Genomic DNA, 19,101 nt, shown 5'->3' with positions numbered 1-19,101 from the left:
CAACCTTTTATTGTTCACAGTAAAGAAGTAGCCACTGCTGCTCATTTCATGTTGATCTAATAACCAATGTATATGGTTGCTAATTGTTTTGGTCTAAGTTAAGGTTAATCACAGGAATCAAATCGGTCATGACATTTGCCTAGATAGTGCCAAAACAGGATGGACAGGGTTGATAAGACCACATTTTACACCTTGCATTAATACTAATGTTTGATAATTTATTGCATGTATATAGTGCTCTATAGACACACAAGGTGCTTACATTGTAAGGGGGAGAACTCACCTCCCAGATGTGGACAAAAGTAGGGTCTAAGGTGTGATTTAAATCTATGGTGTGAATGCTCTTATCACAGGACACATGATTGAGGTTTTAGTTTACAGTGACAGTATGTCATTGGCATACAGGGCACATAGGCTAAGCCTGCATAAAGAGATATTGATGGACACATTAGCTGTAGGTTTACATTCACTGTTTTGGTGAATAATCTAATAGATCTAGGACTTTTATTTTTATTTTTATATTTTTTAAAGCCTTTCTTTGCGTAGCCTGTGTCTCAAACAAGTACTCACCAGATAGGACTCAGCTCAAGTTTGACAAACCTAATTAGAAAAACTATGGATCCTGTTACTAAATTACATAATTGCATTTGAGCCCTGCCAGCTGGACTTTCAACCTCATAATTGTGAACAGAGTGTGTGGGTTGTACTGTGTCATCTCTTAGGATCTGCACTGAGATTTAACTAAGCACACATAGAGCTACATACTGCTTTGTAGTGTCTGCATCATTCAGGAGTTTAATAAGTTCCCCCGTCTCCAATAGCCCCCCCTTCTGAAAATGACATCCAAATAACATCAATTTCCTATAGCCTACTGTGATCATAACCGAAAACCTATATATAAAAAAGTCTCATTTAAAATAATGACACACTAAAGCCTTTTTATATTCAAATGAAACCCTGCAGAATCATTGGCACTGAGGCAAAACCTTCTCTACATAATCACAAGGGGGTGAAAAATGTAGAGAAAAGGTCCCAATGACCCACCCAATGAGGCCATGTGTTGTGTTCCCATTCAATGTAAATAGACTACTCTAAGTCAAAGTAATAGGTTTTTTTATTGCCTTTGTTCAAGGGGGTCTGCTAGATTAATAGTGTCTCTCTTTAGAGAACACTGACACATTTTTCATACACTGTATCCGTTTAGTAACCTCTGGCCCCTATTTGAAATCAAAGGATTGTATTTTATGAGAACGACCTAGGTGTAGCTCCCCCTTGTGGTCGTTTATGGAAATGCAGTATCCTTGCCTCATGTAGAAAACTGTGCGGAAGATTCACGTCAAAAGGTTGCGTACGGACGAAACGAAATCTCACAATTTTTTTCTGATTTATAACACAGTGCGCGCGCACGTCCCACCGCGGTTTCCCGTTATCAATCACTCAACTCATTTGGCGCAGGTGAGCGAGCGTCTTGTCCTACCAATTTAACGCCCATAGTTTCCTATGTAAACTACCCAGTGAGCAATTTTACGTTGATTAGACGTCTAAACAACGTCTAAATGGCCCGTAGACGTCTAGGCCAAATCGAGGCTAAATATAGGCCAAATTGGAAATTTAAAAAACGTGTTAACACATTGAGTGTGTTAACACTCTTAATTAATAATAATAATAATTAAACAAAAAACATATCTTTATTATCCTAAATCATGTTTTTTGTGTGTTTTTTTGTACAAGGGAACTCTTTATATACTGTATAATACGTGAGGTAATATTTCGATTTATTTACACAATGGTATCAATTTCAATGTGTTTCTCGAGTTTCATGTGTCCGTGGAGGACCGCACATTCTCATGTCAAGTTTATTTTTTATTTTTTATAAATCCCTTAAAGAAAGTTGCGTACGCCTTCTTGTGCCTACGCAACGTTTATAAACGAGGCCTCAGGCCAGTGGTTTCACAGTTGGACTATTTAGGATTAAGTTTTCTTTTCTCTATATAGCAGTGAAGTAGATAATTTGCATCTTGCCAGCACTGGAGGCCAAACGGATAACTAAGTATTGGCCTGTAGCCAAACTGTCCGTTATCTTTTATTGAGATCTACACTGTATGTATGTAGACAGTTGGTATGGGAGAGGGACACAGAGAGGGATCACTGTGAAGAACAGTCAGACGTGGGAATCCAGGGGGAATTTTATGTGTCAGAGTTTTCATGGCATGTTCCCAATGAGTTACACTGCAGCACTTATCTCTGCGGTACAATACAGTTAAGAGAATCAGGACAACATATAATTCAAAAGGCAGATGACAGTACAGGCTTAGGCTATATTCTCCCCTGGGAGAGGATGATGAATGAGGAACCCTCTCAGGTTTCAGCTCAAGGTGCCTCATACCGCTCAAAGCTCATACCGCTCAACGGTTATGTAACAAAACATAAGACATGATCCATTATGGTAAGTTAAAGACTGTTTCTTTTATTTGGTGTTGTAAGGTGATACTCCACGACAGACCCAAGCAGACATTGTCCAGTCATTCCTCACTCTCTCTCTCTCTCTCTCTCTCTCTCTCTCTCTCTCTCTCTGTCTGTCTCTCATATACAGTAACATGTAACCCAACTCCATGTGTTAGCCATGAATTCAATACTGTGTGTTCATTAGCACTTATAACCCATCGTGGAGGTATTATAGTGAACTGAGATACAATCGAGCATGTTATACACGTACAAACACAACAACGGTGGAGTTGAAGATGACGACAAAGAGACGACCAAAAACTCCACCACAGAAATGACACACTCAATACTTCTCCCCCCACCTACAGCACAACCACCATACCAACAGACTCCAGCTGATCCGCCTCTCTATCCAATCAAAACCCGTAACCGGGTCTCCGCGGGTAAGACAACGCACCAAGTCATGAAAGTTCTCATGTTGTTAACCAGTTTCATTTTGGTTATACATAGCAAACCTGATATCAAGTGCTAGAGGAATGTTATTGTTGTCCTTATAGGGGAAACCTGGGTAATGGTTTTGACTGAAGATGCCCCGGCCTCAGGCTTGGATAAGTATCTGGGGACAAGACTGGTCACTGAGGGTGTGTGTGTGGGGGGGGGACGGGGGATGAGGGACGAGGGGACAGGACAGTACAGTGGGGACAGTATATTAAGGTTTTGGTGTCAGTGGTTCCCTGTTTTCCCTTTAAGCTTGAGAGCAGCAGAGTTTCTGTCCAAGGGGAGAGGGGGGCGCGGGGGGGGGGGACTGGTTCGGTGGACCACCACGTCCACAAACCTCATGAAATCCATAAAGTAAAAGGCACTTTAAAAAATTGTAACAAATTCCAGTGTATTATATATAATGTCTCTTTCTCTATATATATATTTATATAGATAATATATACTGTATGTATACACACGCATGATCATATATAGGTAGGAATGCAAAGATAGAGGAGTATAAACACTAGACATTGTAATATATATTTATATATATAATATAATATAATATAATGTGACCTTTTCAAATAGTTTGGAGACAGCTGGCTATATTGGATAAAAAACGGAGAGGAGTCAGGAAGAAAGCGATAGTTCGGAGCACTCGTAAGGTTTAAGGTTCTCGTGGAGTGAGGAGAGGGAGTCGTGGCAATAGGTTTCAGTTGCTCTGAACAAACTGAAAGAGTTGCATAGGCAAGAAAAAACAAGTGGTTCCTGATTAATTTATACAATAAAAAACGGAAGAAGAAAAAAACAAACAGTCAAAAACAACAACTTAACAAAACAAGCAAATAAAAAGAAAGGAAACAGATTTCTTTTTAAAAACCAACAGTGAGGTCCTATCCATATGGATAGTACAGATCATTTTAACTTCTTTGAAGCAAAAAAAGCATTTTTATTAAGGAACTTAATAGCGGGATGGCTTCCAAGTCAGCAGCGGATTGGTGCAGGGCCAGACGAGGTGGGCGGGGCCCCGGCGGAATAGTGAGTGTGTGTGTCTCTGTGTGTGTGAGTGCTGAGCAGAGCCATTCAGAGCAGGGCACAGCAGTGTGTGTGTGTGAGTGTCTCTGTCTACAGCTCAGTGTCCTGGGGGCGTCCTACAGTTCGGTGTCCTGGTATTTCTGAGAGTTGGTTTTGTAGTAACCACGCTTGGTGTGGTCGGCCAGCTGCCGGCGGTACGCCTCCTCCTCCTCCCCGCTCCCGTAGAACGGCCGGCTCTCGGAATACGGAAGCTTGGAGGGAGGGGTCTGGGGCTCGGGACGGGAGCTGGAACTGCATCCACACACACACACACACACACACACACACACACACACACACACACACACACACACACACACACACACACACAATAACACAAACACAAATGAGTATATAGCTGGAGGTTAATGAACGTACTCTGATGAACATACAGCTGGAGGGTGACACACACACAAACAAACAAACACACACAAACACAAACACTCACAGTAGGGCTCAGCAACACAGTCCTATGGATGTTCCTACCCTATAGGCTGTGGGCGGTTGTGGTCCAGTTTCTGGGATTTCAGTGGCACTGCGTAGATGTCGGGGTGCTTCTGAGCAATCTCCAACTAGAGGGTGGCATGGTCATGTGACATGAGATAAGGATACTTCATACATGTTATAAAAAAACAAACACACAGACACAGATACAGACACACACACACACACACACACACACACACACACACACACAGACACAGACACAGACACAGACACACACACACACACACACACACACACACACACACACAGACACAGACACAGACACACACACAGACACAGACACACACACAGACACAGACACACACACAGACACAGACACAGACACAGACACACACACACAGACACATACACAGACACAGGCACAGACACAGACACAGACACACACAGACACACACACACACACACACACACACAGACACACACACACACACACACACACACCCTGGCATTCTGTGCCTCCTGAAGTTCCAGCATCCTCTGGGCGCGGGCAAAGTGGTCCATCTTCTCAAAGGCTTTCACCTTCCCCAGGAAGGACTTGAGTGACGGGTCTTCTGGGCTCTCCTCTGGCTCCCTAGGGGGCGCTGTGACTGGGACGGCGCTGGCGGGACCGGGGGTGTTGGCTGAGGTGTGGTCCTGGTGGGACGAGTAGCTGGGTTTGAGGGCGACGATGGGCGGGGGTGGCCCCACCTTGGTTCTGGCCTTGCCGAAGGAGCTGAGGAGGGTGGAGGTACTGCGGGGCGGGGGCGGAGGGTCGCTGCTGGCCGGGCTGCTGGAGTGGGAGTCGTAGCTTCGGCTGGACGGGGGCTCGTACCCTGGACCCCCCCGGGTGACAGCAGCCACCTCGTCCCTGAACAGCAGCTTCACCTGAGAGGGGTGAGAGAAAGAGAGGGAGAGAGAGAGAGAGAGAGAGAGAGAGAGAGAGAGGGGGGTCAGAACATAGTCAGAACATGCATTAGCATTAAACTACATTTTAGCTTCACATCATCACTTGTGATGCATGCGGGTAACTCACACCTTCATGCCAGTCAAAGGGAGAAATTAACACAGAAAAGTGAATTTAGGTGACATGAAGTGACTAAATATAATCTACAGACAGAGATGAGGCTTGGGAGGTGAGAGCCACCTCAAATACTGCCCTATTCTCTAGAATTTGGCAACACATTTTGATCATAGTTCCCCTCCGTGAAGTTAAACAGCTAGCTAAAAGCTATGTGCATGCTGGCTGGACGTTGTCATTGACTAGGAGTTGCGGTCAATGGTAAATGCGTACGTGATAGGAATAGGTTAGACTACTGTGGCTTAGCCGACATGAAGACATGAAATACTGTATGCAATGATGGTTCAACACATAATTGATGAAGCGTGTGCAGTATACTGTAACAGGGACGAGTGGCAGGTGATGGACATGTGGCAGGTGATGGACGTGTGTGCATGTGTGTGTGTGTGTGTGTGTCTCACTTTGGGGGGGTCAGGTACGAACACGGGCGGCGGGCTGGCCCTGCTGAGCACCTCCCTGCTGCCCACCCTCCTGACACGACCGCGGATCTCTGGACTGCACCTGCGCAGGATCTGCAGACGGACACACACACACACACACACACACAGACACACACACACACACACACACAAACAAACAAACAAACAAACAAACGATACACAGGACAGGTCAGAGGGTAGGGGTCGGCAGGGGCATACCATGCAGGTGGTAAACGGGTATACCATGCAGAGTATAGAGGGGGGTAGTGTCAGATTGGTGGTACACACAATGTTGGTTACATTATTTGTCACGATGCATGGTGGAATACCAACACATTGGCATATCTGCATTTCAATTTTAGATAGGTATGCTGCCAGGCAATTTGCAACCCTTATTTTTCGATTGAAAATGCTAAAAGTGAACCATCTTGTATAGTTTATAGGGCCTTGATGCAGGTGGGTTTGGGGTCAACAGCTGCTCCTCCATTAGCATGCAATAACTGAGCAGGCTAATGCATGCTAATGCTAACGCAACGGGAATGTTTACAGGAGGAAGTCGCTTGTTGGGTCTCTTGGTTTCAAAACAAGCTTGACCGGAGAAGGCGCAATAACACAAATGTTTTGAGTCTGAACGTACAGTATGCAGGACAAAAAGGGTCACGTGAGCCAGTTGCACAGAGGCCAAGGGTCATGGCAACTGTTTGTTAAGGTTGCCAAGGTTACATGTGCAGGTTTCTAAGGAGTAGCTGGGGTGGGGGTGGGGGGTGGGGGGGGAGGGGTCATACATGCAGTTAGATGTGTATCACTATTATGAACCCCTACCCCTACATCCAAGGAACACACATACACAACACACACACACACACACACACACACCCACACACAGTGTGTGAGTTATTCTTGCACAGCCAAACACACTCTAGTGAAATATTTAATTCTATCTTCACTACCCCGTACCATTACTGCATCAATGGAGAACTTTTTTGTTGTATCATTTGAAAATGTAAAATTGCCTTGCCATAGATAAAATACAAATAAACCGATACAGTTTGATTAGATATGGGGTCCAATAATGCAAACCTTTTCAAATTAATTGAAGAAAGGAAATCATTATTTCAAATGATTGTCATGCTGCTGGTCTACTCAATCTGTTTGTATATCTACCCAAGGGATGTTGGCCGTGAGCCAATAGGGAAGCTCTATTTTAATTGTGCTCATTTGCTATTGTTTAAAAAAAACAAATGTTCTTCCAAATTGTATCGGACACCCTGAATTAATGTAGCAACCCAAACAAATGCTAAACAGATGGTATTGATTTTGGTCATGTAAACAGTGAACTCAGAGACAGATACGTGTAGTTGGCTTGTCGACCTGTAGAGGGCAGAAGAACTTCTCAGAGCTCTTGGTTGGACTGTGGCTGTGTTGTAGAATACCATGATAATACATATTTTCGTAAGTGGGCTTTTGGCATGGAGCTGCTTGTTTGTGTGTGTGTGTGTGTGAGTGAGTGAGTGAGTGAGTGAGTGAGTGAGTGAGTGAGTGAGTGAGTGAGTGAGTGAGTGAGTGTGTGTGTGTGTGTGTGTGTGTGTGTGTGTGTGTGCGCGTTAACGGTGTGCGTTGCCACAGCGCTCTGACCTCCTCTGCCATCACAGGCTCGGAGGAGCGGCTGATGGCTGAGACGTGCGGCTGGTCGGCCGGCTCGTTGTCCAGCTCGTTGTCCGTGTAAGCCCCGCCCTCGTCAGCTGTGTCGTCGTAGTCGCTGGCCAATCGGCTGTCCATACTCAGATAGTCGGCCGACATGGCCGACAAGTAGGACATGCGGTCGTCGTGGAGATCAAGGTCCGTCTCCGTCCCGTCCAGCTAAAAGAGACACATGATGGATCTTGGTGTACAGAAGAGAGGAAGCCGAACAGAAAAACAAAAACAAAGAAAGAAAGAAAAGAGCCGAGCTGTAGAGCACCAGTGGTAGGAGGAGCAGGATGATACACACAGAGCATGCTCAGAAACAGAGTCAGGAACAACATAGTGAGGTCATCACTAGCGTTAAGACGACAGGAAAGGCTGAAATTAGAACAGGGCTACGTTTGAAAGGAAGCACTACGATCTACCAGAAGAACAACACTAGGGTGTATTATGAAAGTTTTTACAAAGATTAAAGAAGACACAGAATTGAAATGAGACTATTCTACAGAAGAGGATCGATACACAAGAGTACAGTATAGTACAAGACTGAAATATACAAGTAGTTTATACATTAAAAGGAGAGATCATATTGAATAGTAGAGGTTCCAGACGGGGTGTGTGTGTGTCTGTGTGTGTGTATTTGTGTGTGAGAGAGAGAGCTCCATGGTGACTGGGTTTACCTTCCCTTCAGAGACCCAGACGGCCTGAGTCTGCTGCTCACGGATGGAGTCCTTCACACTGCCGAACCACGCATCGTTGGCTGAGTTCAGATCTATGGTAGCTGTGGCCATCAGAGAGAGAGAGAGAGAGAGAGAGAGAGAGAGAGGGAGAGAGAGAGAGAGAGAGAGAGAGAGAGAGGGAGGATGTGTGTACGGGGTGGGGGGGTGAAAGAGAGAGAAAATGAGAGAATAACAGAAGGGGAGGAGGGGAGAGAAAGAGAGAGAAAGAGAGAGAGAGAGAGAGAGAGAGAAGAGCAGGAGAGGGAGAGAGATAATAGCAGGATGGACGAGGACATAAGAGATAAGGGGGGGAGGGGGGGGATCAAGAGCACAAAAGAGAGATAGAAAAGATTACTCCCTCGCACAAAAATAACTTAATCTTGTGTCCTGTATCTGTCTAACTGTCTGTTTATCGACGTTCAGAACCAGATAGTCATCTTGAGTGGTGGAAGACGAATCACTGGAGAAGATATATACAGTATTTACTCTCCTTAGGGTCGGAGCTAACAGTAAACTGTGTGTGTGTGTGTGTGTGTGTGTGTGTGTGTGTGTGTGTGTTCACTAACCAGTGAATAGGTGGGAACAGGTCTTCCTCAGTTTGACGGCCTGTTCGTAGAGTTTGCGCGCGCTGCGGTTGGACCCGGGGATGACCCTCTGTCTCATAGCTTTAACCCCTGGCTTGCTGTCTGGGTTGAAGAATATGACGATGGGGTACCACTGGGTGTAGTTCAGAGTGTCCACTGCTTTGGGGGTCACGTCCAAAAGGGCATGCTTGTCCTGGAGATGGCACATAGGGAGGTAGTAGTGAATTAGGGAGTAAACAGGGATAAACAAACTAGTAGTACAATTCAGTATGTGCATCCCTGATGTGAAAGGTATATAGCGTATGTGTAATGTGTGTGCCTGGGCGCGTGCGCGTGTGTGTGTGTGCATGTGTGTGTGTGCATGTGTGTGTGTGTGCGTGTGTGTGTGTGTGTGCGTGTGTGCGCGCGTGTGTGTGTGCGTGTGTGTGTGTGTGCGTGCGTGTGTGTGTGTGTGTGTGTGTAGCACCACTACCTGCTCAATGATCTGGCGAATGGTGTTCAGTCTCACTACTCCTGAGGACTTCTCCGAGCCTGCATCTTTGGGCTCCGTTTCTGAGTTTGAAAAGACACAACAGAGATGTTTAGAAAAATGAATCCAAGCATGACAGACAGACAGGCAGCCAAACAGACAGTGAAGTGAAGTGAAGTGAAGTGAAACTTTATTTATATAGCGCCTTTCGTACACGGATGCAACTCAAAGCGCACAACTCAAAGCGCACAGGTAGACAGGCAGACAGACAGACAGACAGACAGTTAGGCAGACTCACTGGCAACAACAAACTGATCAGGCATCTCCGTGGCCAGCTTGTCGTTGGCTGCATCAGCGATGGGTCCAAACAGCACCACGGGCCGCCTGAAACCAGCTACAGGACGGAGAGAGAGAGAGACACACACACACACACACACACACACACACACACACACACACACACACACACAGTCACCACGCTGTACCATTTAGACACCCTACTCACACAACATTCAACTCATCTCTGGTCTTATTTCCCACACATCTTCCACAGAATCATTGGGGAAAATAATTATTTCAGATTCCCGGTCAAATATTTTTCATAGCGAAAATGCTGAAATCTGCATCCACTTTTCTCCCCATCCCCCGTTCTCCTCCCTTCTCTCCCCCCTCCCCTCCTCCCCCTCTCCCTGCCTCAGGCTAGTCTGTCAGAGTCTATTAAGCAGGTGTGTGTGGCGGCGGGGGCAGTGGCTAATGCTGTAATCAATGCGGCTCCAGCAGCGGCCTATTAGAGCTGTGTGTCTGTGGTCTGAGGCGACGCACGCTCTGAAACACACAGCTGGACTTACAGAGAGGAGGGAAGCTCTGGTTTCCTGCCTCTCCGTCTCCCTTCCCCCAGCCCTGTCCCTGTTGTCTGAGCACAAACAACTCTTCCTCTCTCCCTTTCTCAGACCCAATATCTCCCCCTCATCATCATCATCCCATCCACCCTTCCACCCAATCCCCCTCTCCTGATTGCTAATGTGTTTCCTGTGTTTCCCCTGCTGACCCCCCCCCCATCCCCGCACCCTCAATGAGAAACACTACCCCTCCATAACTCTCTCTCTCTCTCTCTATCCTCCCCCAACTCTCTCTCTCTCTCTATCTATCCTCCCCACCTCTCTCTACCCTCCGAAAGTTGCTTCCTGTTGTGACCCACCCTCTCAGAGCACTCTCTACTACCCTCCTCCTCCGAAATTCTCCCTCCTCCCCTCCCTCCTACTCTCTCAGTTCTATCTCCGCTACTCTCTCCATCCTCTCTCCTCGTCTCGACGCCCTCCCCCTGTAGTATGTTGTTTCCTGTTTCCTGTGTTTATTTCCAGGGTTGGCTCACCCCTCCTCTTCACCGCTCTCTCTATCTCTCCTCCTCCCCTCTCTATCCATGCCCCCTTATCCCCACCCCTCCTGTAGTGACTTGTTTCCTGCATCATCTTGACCCAACTCTTCTTCCTCACGTCTCTTTGTGTTGACCCACCCCTTTTACCTCACTGCCCCCTCGTCCCCATCTCCCTGCCCCCTCGTCCCCTCTCCCTGCCCCCTCGTCCACCTCTCCCTGCCCCCTCGTCCCCTCTTCCTGCCTCCTCATCCCCTCTCCCTGCCCCCTCATCCCCTCTTCCTGCCCCCTCGTCCCCTCTCCCTGCCCCCTCATCCCCTCTCCCTGCCCCCTCATCCCCTCTCCCTGCCCCCTCATCCCCTCTTCCTGCCCCCTCATCCCCTCTCCCTGCCCCCTCATCCCCTCTCCCTGCCCCCTCATCCCCTCTTCCTGCCCCCTCATCCCCTCTCCCTGCCCCCTCATCCCCTCTCCCTGCCCCCTCATCCCCTCTCCCTGCCCCCTCATCCCCTCTCCCTGCCCCCTCATCCTCCTCTCCCTGCCCCCTCATCCCCTCTCCCTGCCCCCTCATCCCCTCTCCCTGCCCCCTCATCCCCTCTCCCTGCCCCCTCATCCCCTCTTCCTGCCCCCTCATCCCCCTCTCCCTGCTCCCTCATCCCCTCTCCCTGCCCCCTCGTCCCCCTCTCCCTGCCCCCTCGTCCCCCTCTCCCTGCCCCCTCGTCCCCCTCTCCCTGCCTCCTCATCCCCTCTCCCTGCCCCCTCGTCCCCCTCTCCCTGCCCCCTCATCCCCCTCTCCCTGCCCCCTCATCCCTTCTCCCTGCCTCCTCATCCCCTCTCCCCTGTTTGTTGTTTCCTGTGTTCCCGGTGTTCACCCACCCTCTCGTAGCACCACTCTCTCGTAGGCAGGGAAGCGGGTGGCCACAGGCGTGGCGCTGATGTCCTCACGGCTCTTCCTCAGGTCCTTCCTCTTGGCCGCCCTTTGACCCCGCAGGCGCCAGAAGTCGGCCCGGTCTGTCCCCCCGCCCTTGTGGGAGTTCTGAACGCTGGCCATCTGGTCCGCTCTGAGAGAGAGCGAGGGATGAAAGGAGGGAAGAAAGGAGAGGTAATTTAGTTCCAAATAGTACAGAGAGAAGAATTGACAAATACGATATTGTGATTAAATAACATGTACTGTATGTGTGCAGGGTTAGGGAATCAATCAATTAAATCAACCAGGCAAATGTTATTAATATGGCACATTTCCTACATGAATGTAATGTAATGCGATTCGCAAAAAGATCAAAACAAAAAAGAAGAAACCCAACATGGGTTTATAACAGAGCCTCACCCTTCTTGACTGAAAATCAAGGTTAGGGAGGGAGGGAGGGAGGGAGAGAGAAAGAGAGAGAGAGAGAGAGAGAGAGGGAGAGAGAGGGAGAGAGAGAGAAAGAGAGGGAGAGAGAGGGAGAAGAAAGAGCAGAGAGAGAGAGAGAGAGAGAGGGAGGGAAGGAGAGAGAGGAGAGAGAGAGAGGGAGAGAAGGATAAGTGATATGTTAGGGCAACCACGTTGAGAGGTCGACAAGATGAACCAAGACAAGCATGTTTACGCTAAAATAACTCAATATAAACACTCTTTCATGCTGCGCCAGTTCAAATGACTTCCTGCGGTGGGCGTAGAGGATCTGAAGGAAGTTGCCGTGTATCTTTTCTTTAAAGGAGGAGAGGAGGCGAAGAAAGGGAAGATAGGGCGACATGAGGAAGGAGGAGAGAGAGAAGGAGGTTTGTGTGGTCTACTGTGTCTGTTGGTGAGATCAGTGGAGAGAGGCAGGATCAGAGAGGACAGGCAGTGTGATCTAAGGCTCTTTAATCAGAGCAGGGCTCTGATGTGGTTCATCTATCTGACTGAGGGCTGGACGCTCAAAGCAGTCCAGTGGTGGTGGCGGCGGCCAGGGAATGGGTCTTTTTTTAGTCCCGTGAACTGCAAAAATCTAACTTTGGTGCAAATCTGTCTCCCTTTGACATGATTTCACATGAAACCATCTCAAGGTTCTAAGGCCATATGCACCGCGAGTGGTAGCCCTACTATCCCAGCTACTGTAGCAGCTTTTTGCAATGGCTGTAGTCATAGAGAATAGCTAGCTAGTGCTACTTGTAGTGTTAGCCACAAGGACATACTCTTGTAGTGGTTAGCTAGTACCGCTAGTGGTAGCCTCCTATTCTTGCAGCTACTGTGACATACTCTTGTAGTAGCCAGTTATATTCAGAGTATTCCGTACTAACTAACAAATTAACTAACTGTAGTAATACCAACAGTATTAACTAACTAACTACTATCCTAGCTACTTTGACCTACAATCCCATTGTAATGAAAAACTGATCTGGTTGGGGATAGCTGCCAAGTGTGAATGTACTCACATGTACTCACATGTACTCACATGTATTCACTTACTAGCATACCCTTCCCCCCCCCCCCTACCCCCAAACAAAACAAACGCACATGCACGCCCGCACACATACACGCACACATACACGCACACACCCACACCCACACCCACAAACACACCCACCCACCCTCTCCTTGCTAGCTCCATCTCACCTGCTCTTGTTGGGGATGATGCCTTTCTCCAGCAGCTGCTTGTCCTTGCCCGTGCGGATGGCCAGCCAGTTACCCAGCTTGCCGTCGTAGAGGGTGTCCACAATCTTGAAGATCTCCCCCCGGGAGAAGGCCAGGCTCTGGGGCGCCTCCTTCTCATACTCAAAGTGGGTGCGGATGAAGAAGGAGTCGCCGCGACCCGATACCAGGATGTCACTGTACACTGAGGAGGGACAAGGAGAGGAGAGAGGCAGGACAAGATGAGTCAAAGTGTGTCTCCTTGTGTTGACCCACCCCTTTTACCTCACTGCCCCCTCATCCCCTCTCCCTGCCCCCTCATCCTCCTCTCCCTGCCCCCTCATCCCCCTCTCCCTGCCCCCTCATCCCCTCTCACTGCCCCCTCATCCCCTCTCCCTGCCCCCTCATCCCCTCTCCCTGCCTCCTCATCCCCTCTCCCTGCCCCTCATCTCCCTCTCCCTGCCCCCTCATCCCCATCTCCCTGCCCCCTCATCTCCCTCTCCCTGCCCCTCATCTCCCTCTCCCTGCCCCCTCATCCCCATCTCCCTGCCCCCTCATCTCCCTCTCCCTGCCCCTCATCTCCCTCTCCCTGCCCCCTCATCCCCATCTCCCTGCCCCCTCATCTCCCTCTCCCTGCCCCTCATCTCCCTCTCCCTGCCCCCTCATCCCCTCTCCCTGCCCCTCATCTCCCTCTCCCTGCCCCCTCATCCTCCTCTCCCTGCCCCCTCATCCCCCTCTCCCTGCCCCCTCATCGCCATCTCCCTGCCCCTCATCACTGCTCACCCTCCGCAACCAGGGTTTGTGGAGAGTCCACTGGTTTTCTGTGCCATACTATTCTACGGTCTTCAATTCTCCCTATGAGCTTGCATGGTTGGGGATTGAAACATCAGAGTGCTATAGACAGCTGGCTTCAGGAACTGACTGATGCTACAATACATGTGGCTCATTCCAAATGTGTTCGTCTCTTATTAAATCACTTTCTTTTTTTCTTTGGGACCGCAACACTGAAAACCCCCCAGTTTCCACAGGTCTGTAACCCTGGTGTAGTGATAGTACCATGATCCTCTTCTCCTTGTGTCCCATGCTCTAGATCTCATGGCTGGGGATCAGAGTGACAGACTGCACTAACCCCCCAGGCACCATCTCAGACCAGAGAGAGAGAGAGAGGGAAGTCAGAAAAGGAGGGAGGTTGGGGGAGGGAGGGAGGAGGAGAGAGGAAGAGACAGAAAGAGAGAGAGAGAGAGAGAGAGAGAGAGAGAGAGGGAGAGAGGAAGAGACAGAAAGAGAGAGAGAGAGAGAGAGAGAGAGAGAGAGAGAGAGAGAGAGAGAGAGAGAACGAGAGCAATGGTGACAGTAGAGGTCAGTCATGCTCGTCCTCATGTCCCAGTCTGGCTGCCTCCTCTGTGTGTGTGTGTGTGTGTGTGTGCGCGCGCGTGTGTGTGTGAGTGTGTGTGTGCGTGTCGAGGCGAGAAGAGAGGGGGAGGAGACGGGGGTTGTAGGCGATGTACATGATTTGGGAGCGCTCCAAATCCAACAGCGGCCCCAACGCTGCTCACCCCCAACGACCCAGCTGCTAACTTTACACAGCCTGACTGGCTAATGGACCGCACCTCCCATAAACCACTGCTCCCTGTCTGCAGATGAGGCCCCAGCCTCCCTCTGTGACACTCACACTGTCACACAGAGGCGGGCACTCAAGAGTGAACATAATACACATACACAGACAGTTACACAGAAACACCCCCTCTCTCTTTTAGCCCAGTTGACAATGGAGAAACATCAGTGATCAGATGCATATGGATGAATGAGTAGAGATCACTTGCTGTCAACATCGTTGTTGCATTTTAGGGGAAAGGGCTCGCGAGGCAATGTGTTTCTTATGTAACAAGTTTGGTGTTGTCTCTGCGTACGTGCATGTGTCCGTGTGTGTGCCACGGGTGGGTGAACCCATACTGGCTTTAGCTGGTTTAAGCGCCTAAGGGGGGGCGAGCAAGCTGGTGCCATTACACTCGCACAAAATTATTTCGAGTGTGTGTGTGTGAATGAGAGTGAGTGTACAATAGTACATCTGTGTGTGTGCGTGCGTGTGTGTGTGGGTGTGTGTTTACATGTATGTGTTGTTTATGTGTTCCTGTGTTTTGTGTTCCTGTGTGTGCGTGTGTTTACACATGTGTGTGTTGTGTGTGTGTGTGTGTGTGTGTGTGTGTGTGTGTGTGTATATGCGTAAGTGTGTGGATTAAATGTAGCGAGTATAGCCCTGCGGTCTGACTCGTAGTGTTTTTTTAATGAGAAGTGAGAGCATGGAGAGGGCAGTCAGTGGACCCTGAAGTCTGAATCATTCCACTTTTCACTTTTAATACTCTCAACCCCCCCAGAACCTAGTCAACTTAGCCGGTTCTACAAACTTAGCTTTTCTATTAAATATCCCTGTCTGTATTTAAAATATACTGTAGCCAAAATGGGTTTTCCAGGAAACGTTGCATAATTCAGTGCTAACAAACATTTCATAATTTAGTGGAAGATATTGCATATTCCCCAGGCAAGGCAGTAGGATAACTGACATGAACAGAGATGAGATTACGAGGATAACTCTCTGGAATACTGTGAGACAATCTACAACATTGGAACTGTTTGAAATTCTCTGTGAAAACTATTTCATTTAGAACCCCTTGGAATGATCTGAAACAGTGTGGTTGCCTCTTGAAAACACTTTGAAGGGACTCTATTCACCTTGAAGCCCAAGTAGAAGCGTCTTGAACTCTGTGAAAGGTTCCATAATGCTCTAGAGCCTTCTGGAACAGTGAACACTCACCATCAGGTTTGCTCTGGGACAGGATGGTCACGTCCTCTCCCTTTGGAATCTCTAACAGAAACATGACGGCCTCCTCCCTCACAATGCCTCTAAAGTCCACATTGTTCACCTTGAACACAGTGGAAAAAACACAAAAAAGCTCCATTAATGGTTGGTTGTCGTCTCAAACAAACAGTCATCCCCACACAGGCCACCCCATGCTATGTCAAGCCCTGACATACCCAACTCATTTTTGAAACTACTGTTTTGTAGGAAGTAGAGTATATGTTATAAGTAAAAAAACTTTGTAGAACGGATTCCCAGATTGTCAAGGCTGTGTGTACTCAATGCAGTGTAAACAAGGTTCCCCAGCTGAATTCCCTGCGTGGCCAGACTGTGTGTGTCAGAGGTGAGAGAGTGGACATTGCGGAGGGAGGCGTGAGGGTGCTGTTAGCTGTGCTGCTACCTTCATGATCTGGTCTCCGGTACGCAGGCCCTCCTCTTCAGCAGGACTGCCGTCCTGGACCCCCGCGATGAAGATGCCCACGTCGTTCCCCCCGGCCAGTCGCAGCCCGACACTGTCGCCCTTCTGGAAACTCACCATCACTGTGTTAGCCCTGAGAGAGGGAGGGAGGGGGGGGGGGGGGGGGGGGGAGGAGGAGAGGGGATGACAGAGGGGGTGGGGGGTGAGGGAGAGATAGAGAGGATTAAATTAGGATTTTTCAATTGAGAGAACTGCTCCCCCCCCCTGCCCCTCCAGTTTCAACCATAACAGAAATACAGTCAGTTTCCCAGAAATACTCAGTTTCTCAGAATGCTACCTCCCTACCTATGCTAGTAGAACTCATGCTAGTCAATTACACCAACTACCAAATTGGTACTCACACAGCCCACAGTAACCATGGAATATGCACGGGCTGGGTTAGGGTTACCAAACCATGCTTTTACCAGTATAAATACGTTTACCAGTATATAAAAGGCATGTTTACACCAAGATTATGAACTCAAGAATTGCCTGTGATATCAACCCCAATACTAGATCTATAGTCATACTGTAGGTGTGAGATGTCAGGACCAAGGTCAGGCAATGAGACTACAGTCATATTTGTGTATTCCAGGTTTCACCTGCAGCATGCGCTCGCACACGCACGCACACACACACACACACACACACACACACACACACACACACACACACACACACACACACACACACACACCTTCAGACTTTAAACAAAGCAACACTGTCAGCAGGCCCCGCATTAGGAGAACGTAAAAATAACCCTTCCCCACGGACACACAGGGGAGAGAGATGGAGCTGCAGACGCGTTATGAATATGGAGGAGAGAAGAAGAGGAGAGGAGAGAGGAGAGGAAGGGAGGGGAGGAGAGGAGAGGAGAGGAGAGGAGAGGAGAGGAGAGGAGAGGAGAGGAGAGGAGAGGAGAGGAGAGGAGAGGAGAGGAGAGGAGAGGAGAAGAGAGGAAGGGAGGGGAGGGGAGGAGGAAGGGAGGGGAGGAGGATAAAGTCACCCGATCCCTCTCACTGTCATACAAAAACTCACCCTTCCTTTTCTTCCACCTGACTCCCCCTCTTTTCTGAAACCCTTTCACAAACATTCAGCTACAGCTTCACCCGTACTAACGGGCTTTACGAGAGGATGATATCATCATGGTGATGAATATGAGTCCAGAAGATGGACATGGACTGAATCACTCACCCATAAATCTCTTCGTCCTCTGGGCTTGGTCGGAGCAGGATCTTTGGGGTGGTTTTTACTGCAGCTGTAAAACAAGATGGTTGATGGTCACTGTGATAAGAGTCAGAAGAGAAAACATTTCAACTTAACGTATAGCATTAAGCTATGCTAAAAAGTCAGCGTATTACAAGGTGGACATCATTTTGATTGGATCAAACACACTAAAATGAGGATACTACCCGCTGATAATACACACTAGGCTTTACCCGTTCACTGTGCAAAGCGTGCGATTTCAAACAGAGCCTTAGATTGCTCCAGATGCATTGTGGGTACCTGGTGGCTCCTCTACGCGTGGTGCCTCCCTGTCCAGTTCAGCAGCTGCGTGGGGGTCTTCAGGCACTCTAAAGGGGGAGGCCATGGCGGACATCTTGGCAGCCCTTTGGGGGTCGTCCCTGAAAGGGTCCAACAATCTGGTCAGAGGTTTGGGGATACACACAGGGATGGAGCACATTATCTGACTGCGTGGGGTCAGCAACACACCGCTGAACTCCACCTGACATCTCACTGTGTATATCTCCCTCTCTCTATATTATTAATTTCTCACTCATCCACCCATCCATCCATCATCCGCCATTGTTCTCTCCCTCTCCCTCCACCGTACCTGGGGATGTCTCTCTCGTTGGAAGAGTGAGAGGAGAGGTCTGACTGGCGGGATCTCCTGTCCTCCTGAGGGGAGTACGAATGATATGACTCCATCTCTGAGATATCTGAGAGAGAGAGAGAGAGAGAGAGAGAGAGGAGAGGGAGAGAGAGAGAGGGAGGGGGAGAGAGAGAGGAGGTTAGCAAGACTGTCAAAGAGCCATGACCCGGTTCCCTTCTCCAGAATTTGTGCACCCATAGTAGAAACCTGATTGGTTTGTCCCAAGAAGCCCCGAACACCAGTTTCCCCTGTGTCAGAGGTTTAAGGAGGAGGTTTAAGTTACTGAAGCGTGATACCCTGCCTCTTTAGAACCAGCTCTGAGACAACACGGTCCACTCTATAGACTGACGGCACTTCACTCTAAACCCAAATCCACAAACTGACCATAAAGTCCCAGTTACAAAGTCTATGGAGTCCTCGTCAAGAGTGGCATTATGTTTAATATGGTGCCAAGAAGATCAATAACAATAAAAGTGACAATACACTACCGTCCAATATATTTTAGACTTTATTTA

At 48.7% G+C, this 19,101-nt stretch overlaps 1 protein-coding gene across 1 annotated transcript in view; it reads right to left on the bottom strand.

Moving 5' to 3' along the window:
• Positions 1-2,456: 2,456 nt before the first annotated feature.
• tjp2b (tight junction protein 2b (zona occludens 2)) overlaps positions 2,457-19,101 on the bottom strand; it is a 57,526-nt gene continuing 40,881 nt past the window's right edge. Inside the window, exons 8-23 of the mRNA XM_080532251.1 lie at positions 18,548-18,653; positions 18,220-18,338; positions 17,908-17,971; positions 16,657-16,807; positions 16,212-16,320; positions 13,385-13,604; positions 11,686-11,870; positions 9,739-9,834; positions 9,444-9,523; positions 8,954-9,164; positions 8,349-8,449; positions 7,621-7,845; positions 5,968-6,078; positions 4,951-5,373; positions 4,489-4,574; positions 2,457-4,254 (exon numbers count right to left, since the gene is read on the bottom strand). Coding sequence (XP_080388377.1) covers positions 4,080-4,254; positions 4,489-4,574; positions 4,951-5,373; positions 5,968-6,078; positions 7,621-7,845; positions 8,349-8,449; positions 8,954-9,164; positions 9,444-9,523; positions 9,739-9,834; positions 11,686-11,870; positions 13,385-13,604; positions 16,212-16,320; positions 16,657-16,807; positions 17,908-17,971; positions 18,220-18,338; positions 18,548-18,653 — 2,462 coding nt within the window. The 3' untranslated portion in view covers positions 2,457-4,079. The remainder of the gene's footprint in view (positions 4,255-4,488; positions 4,575-4,950; positions 5,374-5,967; positions 6,079-7,620; positions 7,846-8,348; positions 8,450-8,953; positions 9,165-9,443; positions 9,524-9,738; positions 9,835-11,685; positions 11,871-13,384; positions 13,605-16,211; positions 16,321-16,656; positions 16,808-17,907; positions 17,972-18,219; positions 18,339-18,547; positions 18,654-19,101) is intronic.

The sequence above is a fragment of the Nansenia antarctica genome (genome assembly GCF_963989245.1).
Source record: "Nansenia antarctica genome assembly, chromosome: 5".
Taxonomy (NCBI): domain Eukaryota; kingdom Metazoa; phylum Chordata; class Actinopteri; order Argentiniformes; family Microstomatidae; genus Nansenia; species Nansenia antarctica.
Note: the sequence above shows the minus strand (reverse complement) of the source record. Positions and strands in the feature narration are given on the sequence as shown.